This window comes from Aplidium turbinatum, chromosome 4 (genome assembly GCF_918807975.1).
Source record: "Aplidium turbinatum chromosome 4, kaAplTurb1.1, whole genome shotgun sequence".
Classification (NCBI taxonomy): Eukaryota; Metazoa; Chordata; class Ascidiacea; order Aplousobranchia; family Polyclinidae; genus Aplidium; species Aplidium turbinatum.
In genome coordinates, this window is record NC_137475.1 from 26620915 (window position 1) to 26635807 (window position 14893).

The following is a 14893-nucleotide window of genomic DNA, read 5'->3' on the forward strand; positions in this document are numbered from 1 at the left end:
GCCTGTGATGTAATTTGTTACATAAATAAGAATTATAATACTATTTTTTCATCTGGACTTCCTTAGCCATTGTTTCTGTTAAAATGTTTAACTAATGAGTCTATTTATATTGCTTCAGAATGTACCAGAACCAGTAAATCCAACTTGCTACTATCATAACCTTCAGACACCACAAAAATTACATAAAATGCAAGAAAATTTGTCATCGTTGCAAAAATTAAAATTTTAAAACATGTCTAAATTTGTCTGTATATTATACTTAATGAATGGATTAATTATCCAAAAACAATAGAAATGAATACCAACATGCCCTACCTAGCACAAAAGATTAAGATTTTATGAAGATTTCAAAATTCCGGTAACCTGCAAATGTTCCGGGGCCGACAGCAGGGTCTAAACATTGACGAAAAATTTTTTTCTTTTGCATGCCTTCATTTTTCAGGCATACACAAATATTTAGATACCCCCCCAATTGAAATTAAAAATTTGCCCCAAAAGGGCGCAGCTTAATACCGTATATACTCGAGTACCATCGGTCGATCTCGTGTATAAGTCGAATCCCTACTTTTGAGCTGAAAATCGGTGATATTTCCTTTTCCCATGTAATACCATTGTAATAATACCATTTCGAATAGCTTATTCCCGACACTACCATTCGATGGTTCATCAATCTAATTATAGGCATTGACATACAGTGATGAAATTTCAAAGTAGAGCATAGAACCGTAGAGTAACTTACGCTGCTGGAATAGTCACGTAACTCTATTCACGGCAATAATAAGTACGGTAATCCAGTTAAATTAGACGCACGTGCTATTTTCAACAAGGTCTTCTTGCTTTGAGATCAATTATGATTCAACAGAACGCATTGTTTTGTTGCCAGACGCACGCGAATCAAAATCCGCTCATTAACGCATGAAAATTAGCACTTAGCCTTCTTGTATTTAATGGTTTTGGTCGCAGATATTGCCTACATAACAACGTCTCTTACCGCTATTATCACCTAGCCAACCTGACATCATTGTTTTATGCGAGCCCCATTGGTTTGACATCGACTTCAACAATCATGGAATGTTATGTAATAAGAATGATTATATTCATTCTTATTACGTAGGTGGAGGTACCGTCCCCAGCTCCACTACCAGAGTGAAGACAGCCTAGACTAAATTCAAACAACTACTGCCTATACTCACCAACAAAGATATCCTCCTTTCCAGTAAAGGCATGGTCTATAACAGCTGTGTCAGGAGTGTGATGTTATTTTTGAGTAAATGCTAGGCTGTGACAAAAGAGGTACTGGGAAGAATCAAACAAAATGACAACGCATGATACGGTGGATCTTCAACATCAGACAACTAGAGCAGGGGTCCGCAAATACTGGGTCGCGACCCAAATTTGGGTCGCGAGACCATTCACATTGGGTCGCAAAACGGTTTAAAATTACCATAAATATAACTTGTATGGCAAATATGAATACAATCATATAGTCTTTGATGTGCTGAGTTTCGTACAATTTGGTAGGCTACAAGAAAATTTATACTTTCGATTGTAGTACAGTAGTTAAGCCCACGGTTATATATATAGCCTGGAAGACAGCTTGAGCCAGGGCAAGAAAACTCTCTCAGCTTAGGCTATCTCCAGAACTGGCGACTGAAACTTAGCGAAAACAAAACTTTGGCGGCAGCTTTCCACCTATAGCCTACATTCGGGAAGTTGATCGTGAGCTACATGTTCAGAACAATGGAAAATCTCTGACCTTCTGCCCCGAACCAGAATATCTTGGGGTGACACTAGACAGATCGTACACATACCGCCACCATTTGGTGTCACTGCGCAAGAAAATGACATCCCACGCTGCACTACTCAAGCGCCTGGCAGGCCACAGCTGGGGGGCGAGGGCTGACACTTTGCGTATAGCAGCCTTAGCCCTTGTCTACTCTTCAGCAGAGTACTGTGCACCTGTTTGGTGCTGCAGTGCACACTGCCATAACATCGGCACTGCCATAAACAGCACCCTGCGCACAGTTACCGGATGCATGCGTCCCACTTCATTGGATAATTTTGCCATTCTCGCTGGCATCCAACTTTCTGAGCTTCGTCACGAAGAAGCCACTCTGTTTCTTAACCGACGGGCACTAAAGCCTAACCATCTTCTCCACCACAAGATCTCTGCTTCCCCAAACCAGCACCCCAGTCGACTGAAGTCAAGACAACCATTCGTGGCAGCCGCTCAACTTCTGATCAACGCAGCAGATGAACTTCATCTCTGCGGCTACTTGGGTGGACTATAAATGGAATTCTGAAAGGAAGTCAAGTACCACCAGACTCCATTCGTTCATCCCCGACGTCGACACATGTCCCATCCGACTGACACTACAAAGACAAGCATGGGTGCGCCTCAACCGTCTTCGTACGTGCGTCGGGCTTTTCCGGTCAACCATGCACCATTGGGGAATTAGCCTCTTCCTCCTCCTTTGAATGTGGTGCCGAGGAACAGACTGCAGACCACATCATCAATAACTGTACGATACCATCTTCAAGCCACCTAACGGAGTGGAAGGTCTGCGTGTCATGGGTGATGAAACTAAATACTGGCTGCTCTCTAATAGCCTTCCAGTGTAGTCCGGGAACATCTTGAGTCTGGGCTGGTAAAAAGATAGAGTAGACCCTCAGCCCCAGAGGCTTGCACAACGACGAAACGCACGGTTAATAGGTCCACCCGCTTATTAAGCCCAATTTGGTCCATTCCGGAATTACTGAAGGTATAGGAGTGGTAGAAAATTGTCTCCCGCAGCCAAAATCGTCCGGTCCCGATGTGGCCTTAATAAGTGGGGACGACCGTATTGGAATTAATATTAATTTGCAAAGTGTTTTGCGCAAAATTATATGCTTCCGAAACGTTTGGGTCGCGAAGACTTCGAACGATTGCTTTTTGGGTTGCACCAAAAAGTATTTGCGGACCCCTGAACTAGAGAACCAGTACACCAGCTCAGACATACTACTCGCCAGGCGGGGCTTGCAAACGATTGAAGATGTCTTCCGATTCAACCGTCTCCGCTGGCTTGGACATGTTGAAAGGAGCAGCGGATAGATAAATCAATGCTGAGATGTGCCAGTTGCTAGTACAAAGAAGACTGGATGCCCCAGGAATACATGGAGTGATACCGCAAACGGAGACAGTGGCAGATGACCAACACTAGCCCCCTAGATCGTGATGAATGGAGACTGAGGATGTGCCTTGCCAGACCCCGTCCTACCCTGATTCTAGGAAATGAGACTTAAAACAGGAAGAAGAACTATATATTATACTCTACACGCAAAAATAAAAAAATTGATCGCTTAAAACAGCTCTTTCTGCTGTTTTGTTTTGTGAGCTTTGCATAGTGCTCAACAAATGTATAAAGTTTACAGTTGACAAGAAATCATTATACGTAGAACTTGGATAACTCGTCACCCCAGGGGGAACAGAAAAAGTGACGACTTACACGAACTGACGACCAATGCAAACAGCTAAATTTTGCCATTGTTTTGGGTCGCATTTATTTCATAGTGCTCCGCGACCTAATTAAATGCGATAGTTGTAAAGTGAGACGAAGAGGAAAGCGAGAAAAGAATTTAATTACGGTACACAATAAAGTACAGTATCGTACGTACAGTTACAACCCACTTAACTGCTTAAATGAAGAACATAGATATTTTTGACTGCGTTTTGCTTGCAAGTGTCTTGTCAACTAAGTAGTCATGCATTTTTGATAGTGAGCTTGCGAATTCACCACTGTCTTCTTGGCATAACACATAGTGTTGGAGCTTTCCAACCATCCAAGAGTATTGTCACAAATGAACCACGCACGTGCTAAACAGCGCTTCTCTTATCGACAACAGAGCATGTGTGCGCACACCCGCTATCGACCAGACCAACATACTCCACACATGTGCGTCTGGCCCGATAGAGTGTGTGCTTGCACACGTCTTAGCGCAGTAATTTCTTCTCTAAAGAGTCTGCAAATGCCACATCAGCATTTGGGTTGATGACAACTTAAACGAATTTTACGTCCCAGGGGGAAGAAAAACAGTGACGACATAATCGAATTGACGAGTTACGCGATAACCACTTAACCGAACTTGATTGTGTACAAAAGATAGGCTTTCTGCCGGGACCTGGCATTCATTGACGACTTGGGCAAACTGACGAGTTTTCCGAAGACGAGTTATCCAAGTTCTACTGTATTTAAAAATTAAGTTTGAATCACTGCAAATAAACGTATTTGATACTTTTACTTCGGCCGACGCCATTTCACAATCCGTCATCTACGTCTCCGAATGATTTTACCGCTGCAAAAATGTGCTAATTTTGAAGGGTGCCGAGCTGGAGACAACAGCTTGTCCCGTGTATAAGTTGAACCTGTCTTTTGAGCTGAAAATCACTTGCGAAAATCTCGACCTATACTGGAGTATATACGGTAGCTTTCATGAAAATCAAAAAACGCTTTAAAAAAAATCTGCCAAATGAAGTACCGGCACTGGTACTTGTTAATGTTGATATTCAAAGAAAGGTAATATTTAATCACATCTCAACTCAAACATTCACAGCATTACACTCCAGACAGGGATGACTCATTCATCAATCATCATTGGTTTCAAGTGCCTTGTCGAAATCAACATATTCATCAGTCTAAAAGATTTCACATAATTCTTTATCAGCCATTATTGCTGAACCATCACAAATTATGAAAAAAATGGCCAAATATGGTTAAATAGTGAGTGATAAATGATTCTGACTTGACAAAGCTAAAAACTGATAACTGTACCCCAAAATGCATTGAAGTTGTTACCAACGAATATCATAGCATCAATATATCGGAATGGCCCATTTCGGTGAGTCCGATTTGGTGGCAGCCTTTTTCGGCGAGTTCCCTATTTGGCGATTTTTTGAAAATCCAACGACGCCTTCTGTAAATCTAACGATGCCTTTTGTTTATTTAGAGAATTTTGTATTTTATTCCACAGAATCGTTTCTTTTGCATTCCGACATTTGATATAATTCCTTTCAAATACCAAAATTGCTTCTTTTTGTAACACTAAAGTATCGGCCAAAATATCGGTATCGGCCTAAAAAAGTGATATCGGTATTGGTATCGGCCAAAACATTGGTATCGGTAGGCTACATCTCTAGGTAAAATGGTTCACTTTTAACTATATATATTACATGATATATTACTATATTACATGATTGCATTGTCAAAATGCAATTAATTTGCAGCATAGTGGAGTAATCAAGCCTCAAAGTAGCTTTTTTCTTTACCAAAAACAAACTTTTTGCCATATTTGGAAATCTGTAACTTTTTTATAAAAAGTAGGATGGTAATTATATTATCATGAATATTCTTTCCCTACCAGATTACAAGTTTACCAAGTTTTATCAGTAACACTACATTTATTAGAAAGTTACAATGCATCAAAATATGCACCTAAAGCAAAAATAGCCAAAATAACACCATCTTGTGGTATAAAAACACCCCCATAAAAAAGTGTTGACAAAACAATCTTTTTTACCTGTTGAAGAACATAACCTAAGGATGAAGAATCAGAGAATATGAGTACACTGCAAAGATGTGTCAATATACGTTATTTTCACAGACCAAAACTCAACTACAAAGCAAAAGTTTACTATAAAATGGTAAACATGAACTTGGCTGAATTGGAAGAACCCCCTGCAATAAAACTGAATAATAATTGACACATCCTTGCAGTGTACTCCTATTCCTTGATTCTTCATCTTTAGGTAATCTTCTTCAACAGGTAAAAAATAAGTTTAGTTTAGGGGGTAAAGTTTAGGGGGTATAAATAAATAAAGTTTAGGGGGTACCTAAAACTTTAAAGCATCATATTTCCAAAACTATAATAGATATTGAGCTCAAATTTGTAATGCATAGCTTTATCATGCCAAATAACATATTGACCTAGTTTGAGCAAAATCGAAGTGGGTCAAACTGGAAACTTTATGATTTTTAGGACGTTTGGCATGGAATGACCCAAATACCCTAAAAATGCATGTTTTTAGATTGTCTCAAAAACGAATGCATTTAGAGAAAAAGTTCTTTTAATGACACATAGAAACATAGGTATTCTGCATTATTTGACACTAAAACTGACTTTCTACTATGAGTGGTAAGCAAGTTAAAAGATTTTTTACTAAATTTGACCTTTCGTGACCTTTGTTGGGGGGTAGGTGGCTGGGTTTTGGGGCCAACCAAAAAAAAAATTTTGGAAATGTTATTTTTAAAAGGTTTGCCAGGTTTTCAGAATCCCCCATGTTGAAATTGCAAAAAAAATATTTTTCAAACCACCCTATTCAAAAGTTTCATTATTGCAACCAAGTTATTTGTTTAAAATAAACCACTATATTGTTATCATAAATATGACACTGCCAAGCTTGAATTGTCACATGAAAAAGTATAAGATTTTGCAGAAAGGAACATAGTTTTCGTATGTATTTGCAAATAATCAAAAAAATTGTCACATAAATGAGTAAACCATCCCATGCAATATGGTGCCCACCTTTGTTACCATAGCCAGGCAATAAGTTTTGAAAATTAGGGCTATCACTGCATATGCAAGATTAGGCATAATTATATAAAGTGATAATTAGAGTAGGCTTATTAGTATTACATATAAATTATTAGATTATTAGTTACTTTATTCTCAGTTGCTGATATTCAGCTTTTGTTTTTTCTTCTGATTGTTTTGATTCTTGGAGATCCTTCTCAAGTCTAGCTTTGACTATGGTCAAATGTTTGATTGCATTTACAGCCTTTTCCGCCTGAGCTGGCTCTAATGAAGCCATCACAAGTCAAAAATGATATTGCAAGAACATATTAGCTGAACTAGTATACATGTGCATTGTGCATCTTGTCACAAGCCTAAGCAATAATAATAATAATCACATTTCATTTTATGCCTATTGCGACAACATTTAGTACCGTTCACTGCGATCACAGATACAACACAACAGAATAATTCAAAACAGTAAATAGACATGTAGTTATAAATCAGCTGCTCATATTATTTTGGTATACCACCAAGAGTCTTGCCGAAACACAATCAGCGTGTTCTGAAGCGGTGTTGAACCAACATATTTTGAAGCGGTGCAGTGACATTCTGACCATTCAGCCACACAACCCCAAGCAAAAAGGGCAAAGTCTGTGGTTCCCATATCACTTTCGGAATGGCCCGTTTCGGTGAGTCCGATTCGGTTAGTCCGATTCGGTGAGTCCGATCCCTTAACGGGGGATTTTTTACATTTTTTTTTTAAATTATCGGTACCGTAGCCTAATTATCATTGTCGTTTTAGGGTTGGGGGTTAGAAGTTAGGAACTCACCGAATCGGACTCACCGAATAGTAGCAGACCCTGTCACTTGAGCATGAAGTGTAGTCTTGTGCTATACAATTTTTCACATACACACAACAAATAGGCATTAATATAAGAATGGAATGTCAAAACTAAAAAGTTACAAATATACGTTGATTGATTGGGGTTTATTTTGTTGCGAGTATAAAGACTCACATTCTTTAAGCAAAGTTAAATAATACAAACGATTACATAGAATGTGTGGACTTGATACTACAATGGGTGGCTGCGAAGTGACATGGAAGGTCTTCTAATCAAGCAGCCACCATCAACAAAAGAAAGCGTTGTTTGTAGCACTAGTTGCAACGTTCATCTGATGAGATTGAAAGTAAAAGTAACAATAAACAAGATGATTTATTGCTTCACTGACGTTTCGCGCACCATGACAATGCGCATCCTCAGAGCGAATAACATACAAAATAAAATTTCACAAGGTTAAATGTTACTCAGGCCTCGAAACTGAAGGCGGCCATCGTGACCATGGCCGCGATTAACCTACAAAAACCGGCATTTTGTCCGCCGGGTCTTGCCCTTCCATCGGCCGCATTTGTCCGCCATGAAGTTCCGGGAAAATTTTACGCAAAAAGCCTTGTGAATAAAGTACTTTGCCACTTATAATCACAAAGGATTAGAATGCAATCAAAGCACCCGATAAATCACAATACACACTTGGTCACAACGGTAAACCATAATATCTTTGTGGGAAAATTGTAACATAAGATTTCTGAATCCGTTCGTCTGTATACAATGACCACAAGAAACACTCTTCTGGAAACGTCAGAAAATTCTATTTGAATAAGGTTTAAGGAATTAAATAGTATAATGTAGTGTGGTTTAAAATTTTAAAGTTTATGAAGCTGCTCTGAAAAATCCTATGGATTTCTTGGACTTAACTTTTGGTTTCTGTTTTTGCGCTATCTTATGGCTGCAGCCAGGGGCGCCGGAACGATTTTTGACTGGGGGGGCAAGATTACGAAAAAGGGCACTTTTTTTTACTAAAAGGCAAATTTTTTTTTAATTTTTAAGATAAGATTTAGCGATAATGCTACTGTAATCTATCAGCTCACTATGTATTGAGTAATAATAGCCTACAAGTGTCCAGTATACAAAGAAGGGCATCAAGCTATATGTTATAATGATGTAACCTACTGTCAAGCCTTAAAGCAGCCTGCGGCCATGGCCGCTAAGTAGTGCTTAAATGACCACTGGTGCTACCTCCACAATCGGCCAAGTTTGGCCACCGGTCTCTTCTAGCCAAATATTTAATTTCACAATAGAATGATTGTGGATTAACTGTCGAAAATATGTAGTATCAAAGAGTGACGCAAAATTAGGTCAGCGCGTCGTAATCGCCACTGTTGCATAGTGCGGGGATATTTGTTATTGATGAAATATATCCATCTGCGATCACCAACGCTGTAAGTCTTGTTTGTAATTCTCAACGTTTATTTTAACAAAGTCTTAATCCGAAGTGCTAATTTACATCGGCTGGCAATATTGTCGTTTTTATGTCGATTCGATGTTGTCGGACATTGAATCGTTGTTAAAAAGGAGAACTAGATTAGTTGACATCCAAGGGGAAAACATTTTTTGATCATATTTTGCAAAAATTATGCTTCTTTTAGTAATGTCTTTCACATCATTGAAATACTTATTTTATTACCTTGTCGTCATCGTCAACACAATCATGTCGAGCGTTGTTTTTCGTTGCTAAAAAGAATTCTAGGGGAGTGGCGAACTTCTTTAAAATCAGCCACATTGGAGACACTCGTGCAAATGTCGTTAGATGGTCCCGCCATACTGGATTACAATCCCGATAAAGCAGTTACTGCGTGGTGCAACGATTCTATTGTATAGGACGTCGCCCAGGCCCAGATTTCAACAACGCTAAGTGATCACTTTAGCATTGTTGCAAGTTTAATTCTATTTACTTGTGCTATTGTTATTTTATTTTGTATTTTGGCCTCCAAGCACGCAGATTTGGCCGCCGAGAAGGAGCTCTAGAAAAAAAAAACGAGTTTTAAGGTGTGATAGGCTACTGCGTTGCAAAATTTTCTGCCGTACCGGTAAATATTATTATTAGGCTAAAAGCGAATAGCAGAAATTGTTATATTGCAAAACGTGCAGTTGCTTACATGACTTTAAAAGGGCACCATTGCCCCCCCTGCCCCTCCATCTGCAGAAAATTTGAGGGCAGGGGGGGCATCCGCCCCCCCGCTTCCGGCGCCCCTGGCTGCAGCAGACCTTGAGCTTGGAAAATTAAAATCAAGATGGCAGCAGTACACTTATTCAGGATGCAGTTTGTTACAAGTAAAAAATCTGTCAAGTGGAAAGTACAGTTTAGAGAAAAGAGCTTGGAATGAGTTATTAAAATTGAAAATCAACAGGATTAAGCCAACCAGGAGAGGAAAGAAAGCAGGAAAGTGTTTCAGAAGACCAATTTCAGTTGTATGTACAAAGTCATCTGGTAGGCCTATAACTTTTCATCGAAAACAAAGTAACTTGAACTTAACTAATCTAATTCCAGTCCAACGTTTTCCCACTTTAAGTAAATTTCACTCCCCCTTAATTATTGGATGTTTAAATATAAGATCAATCAATGATAAATCACTTTCCTTAACTGACTTTATTTTTGACTCCAAAATTGATGTGTGTGCCTTGACGGAAACTTGGTTAGGAAGTTCAATTGATGGTCATGTGTTAAGTAACATCACTGCTAAAGGTTATGACATTTTGCATGTTTCCAGATCTCAAGGAAAGCGTGGTGGTGGTGTAGGTTTCTTATACAATGTCTCTGCCAAACTTGACAAGAGTAAAATTTTTGCTAGCCATCAGTTTTCTCAGTTTGAACATATGGAATGTATTTCAAAGCATGGTAATATTCCAGTATTAATTCAGCCCTCGAAATTAGCTTCCATCTACGACGGCAAAAACATTGCCGTCGCCAAATCAACAAACCTTGGATTGCGGCGGCAATTGCCGTATGCTTTAATCACCACCGTCATTCTGGCAGAATAATTTTTCCGCATTCCGCCTAAAAAAGTTATCCGTGAATAAGTGCGAGGCACAAAATGCGACATGACATACCTTCGAACGATCTACGAATAAAACTATAATCCGCAACACGTGCCACTTAAATTTTACATGCATCGGATTCAGTATTAAATTACCTTTCCAGGGATGTGCACCAATAGGTCGGCATTTGGAAGGAACTCCCAGCAGAACGCTTCAAAGATGGAGCATATATTTACGATAAACATTAAAATAATACGATTTTTGCGTAATAGACACCACTCCAAACATCTTCGAATAAAACTATAATCCGCAACACGTGCCACTTAAATTTTACATGCATCGGATTCAGTATTAAATTACCTTTCCAGGGATGTGCACCAATAGGTCGGCATTTGGAAGGAACTCCCAGCAGAACGCTTCAAAGATGCAGGAGGATACATTTACGATATTCAAGAAAATAATACGATTTTTGCGTAATAGACACCACTCCAAACATCTTTGAATAAAACTATAATCCGCAACACGTGCCACTTAAATTTTACATGCATCAGATTTAGTATTAAATTACCTTTCCAGGGATGTGCACCAATAGGTCGGCATTTGGAAGGAACTCCCAGCAGAACACTTCAAAGATGCAGGAGGATACATTTACAATAAACATTAAAATAATACGATTTTTGCATAATAAACACCACTCCAAACACCTTCGAATAAAACTATAATCCGCAACACGTGCCACTTAAATTTTACATGCATCGGATTCAGTATTAAATTACCTTTCCAGGGATGTGCACCAATAGGTCGGCATTTGGAAGGAACTCCCAGCAGAACGCTTCAAAGATGGAGCATATATTTACGATAAACATTAAAATAATACGATTTTTGCGTAATAGACACCACTCCAAACATCTTCGAATAAAACTATAATCCGCAACACGTGCCACTTAAATTTTACATGCATCGGATTCAGTATTAAATTGCCTTTCCAGGGATGTGCACCAATAGGTCGGCATTTGGAAGGAACTCCCAGCAGAACGCTTCAAAGATGCAGGAGGATACATTTACGATATTCAAGAAAATAATACGATTTTTGCGTAATAGACACCACTCCAAACATCTTCGAATAAAACTATAATCCGCAACACGTGCCACTTAAATTTTACATGCATCAGATTTAGTATTAAATTACCTTTCCAGGGATGTGCACCAATAGGTCGGCATTTGGAAGGAACTCCCAGCAAAACACTTCAAAGATGCAGGAGGATACATTTACAATAAACATTAAAATAATACGATTTTTGCATAATAAACACCACTCCAAACACCTTCGAATAAAACTATAATCCGCAACACGTGCCACTTAAATTTTACATGCATCGGATTCAGTATTAAATTACCTTTCCAGGGATGTGCACCAATAGGTCGGCATTTGGAAGGAACTCCCAGCAGAACGCTTCAAAGATGGAGCATATATTTACGATAAACATTAAAATAATACGATTTTTGCGTAATAAACACCACTCCAAACATCTTCGAATAAAACTATAATCCGCAACACGTGCCACTTGAATTTTACATGCATCGGATTCAGTATTAAATTACCTTTCCAGGGATGTGCACCAATAGGTCGGCATTTGGAAGGAACTCCCAGCAGAACGCTTCAAAGATGCAGGAGGATACATTTACAACAAACATTAAAATAATACGATTTTTGCGTAATAGACACCACTCCAAACACCTTCGAATAAAACTATAATCCGCAACACGTGCCACTTAAATTTTACATGCATCGGATTCAGTATTAAATTGCCTTTCCAGGGATGTGCACCAATAGGTCGGCATTTGGAAGGAACTCCCAGCAGAACGCTTCAAAGATGCAGGAGGATACATTTACGATATTCAAGAAAATAATACGATTTTTGCGTAATAAACACCACTCCAAACATCTTCGAATAAAACTATAATCCGCAACACGTGCCACTTGAATTTTACATGCATCAGATTCAGTATTAAATTACCTTTCCAGGGATGTGCACCAATAGGTCGGCATTTGGAAGGAACTCCCAGCAGAACGCTTCAAAGATGGAGCATATATTTACGATAAACATTAAAATAATACGATTTTTGCATAATAAACACCACTCCAAACATCTTCGAATAAAACTATAATCCGCAACACGTGCCACTTGAATTTTACATGCATCGGATTCAGTATTAAATTACCTTTCCAGGGATGTGCACCAATAGGTCGGCATTTGGAAGGAACTCCCAGCAGAACGCTTCAAAGATGCAGGAGGATACATTTACAACAAACATTAAAATAATACGATTTTTGCGTAATAGACACCACTCCAAACACCTTCGAATAAAACTATAATCCGCAACACGTGCCACTTAAATTTTACATGCATCGGATTCAGTATTAAATTGCCTTTCCAGGGATGTGCACCAATAGGTCGGCATTTGGAAGGAACTCCCAGCAGAACGCTTCAAAGATGCAGGAGGATACATTTACGATATTCAAGAAAATAATACGATTTTTGCGTAATAGACACCACTCCAAACATCTTCGAATAAAACTATAATCCGCAACACGTGCCACTTAAATTTTACATGCATCGGATTCAGTATTAAATTACCTTTCCAGGGATGTGCACCAATAGGTCGGCATTTGGAAGGAACTCCCAGCAGAACGCTTCAAAGATGCAGGAGGATACATTTACGATATTCAAGAAAATAATACGATTTTTGCGTAATGGACACCACTCCAAACATCTTCAAATAAAACTATAATCCGCAACACGTGCCACTTAAATTTTACATGCATCAGATTTAGTATTAAATTACCTTTCCAGGGATGTGCACCAATAGGTCGGCATTTGGAAGGAACTCCCAGCAAAACACTTCAAAGATGCAGGAGGATACATTTACAATAAACATTAAAATAATACGATTTTTGCATAATAAACACCACTCCAAACACCTTCGAATAAAACTATAATCCGCAACACGTGCAACTTAAATTTTACATGCATCGGATTCAGTATTAAATTACCTTTCCAGGGATGTGCACCAATAGGTCGGCATTTGGAAGGAACTCCCAGCAGAACGCTTCAAAGATGGAGCATATATTTACGATAAACATTAAAATAATACGATTTTTGCGTAATAAACACCACTCCAAACATCTTCGAATAAAACTATAATCCGCAACACGTGCCACTTGAATTTTACATGCATCGGATTCAGTATTAAATTACCTTTCCAGGGATGTGCACCAATAGGTCGGCATTTGGAAGGAACTCCCAGCAGAACGCTTCAAAGATGCAGGAGGATACATTTACAACAAACATTAAAATAATACGATTTTTGCGTAATAGACACCACTCCAAACACCTTCGAATAAAACTATAATCCGCAACACGTGCCACTTAAATTTTACATGCATCGGATTCAGTATTAAATTGCCTTTTCAGGGATGTGCACCAATAGGTCGGCATTTGGAAGGAACTCCCAGCAGAACGCTTCAAAGATGCAGGAGGATACATTTACGATATTCAAGAAAATAATACGATTTTTGCGTAATAGACACCACTCCAAACACCTTCGAATAAAACTATAATCCGCAACACGTGCTACTTAAATTTTACATGCATCGGATTCAGTATTAAATTGCCTTTCCAGGGATGTGCACCAATAGGTCGGCATTTGGAAGGAACTCCCAGCAGAACGCTTCAAAGATGCAGGAGGATACATTTACGATATTCAAGAAAATAATACGATTTTTGCGTAATAAACACCACTCCAAACATCTTCGAATAAAACTATAATCCGCAACACGTGCCACTTAAATTTTACATGCATCAGATTCAGTATTAAATTACCTTTCCAGGGATGTGCACCAATAGGTCGGCATTTGGAAAGAACTCCCAGCAGAACGCTTCAAAGATGGAGCATATATTTACGATAAACATTAAAATAATACGATTTTTGCGTAATAAACACCACTCCAAACATCTTCGAATAAAACTATAATCCGCAACACGTGCCACTTGAATTTTACATGCATCGGATTCAGTATTAAATTACCTTTCCAGGGATGTGCACCAATAGGTGCGCATATGGAAGGAACTCCTAGCAGAACGCTTCAAAGATGGAGGATATATTTACGATAAACATTAAAATAATACGATTTTTGCATAATTGACACCACTCAAACATCTTGGAATAAAACTATAATCCGCAACACGTGCCACTTAAATTTTACATGCATCGGATTCAGTATTAAATTGCCTTTCCAGGGATGTGCACCAATAGGTCGGCATTTGGAAGGAACTCCCAGCAGAACGCTTCAAAGATGCAGGAGGATACATTTACGATATTCAAGAAAATAATACGATTTTTGCGTAATAAACACCACTCCAAACATCTTCGAATAAAACTATAATCCGCAACACGTGCCACTTGAA

General features: G+C 38.8%; 1 protein-coding gene across 1 annotated transcript in view; it reads right to left on the bottom strand.

The window, feature by feature from the left end:
• LOC145769000 (uncharacterized) overlaps nt 1-6912 on the bottom strand; it is a 35612-nt gene extending 28700 nt beyond the window's left edge. Inside the window, exon 1 of the mRNA XM_082580601.1 lies at nt 6696-6912. Coding sequence (XP_082436727.1) covers nt 6696-6844 — 149 coding nt within the window. The 5' untranslated portion in view covers nt 6845-6912. The remainder of the gene's footprint in view (nt 1-6695) is intronic.
• Between the last annotated feature and the right edge of the window lie 7981 nt (nt 6913-14893).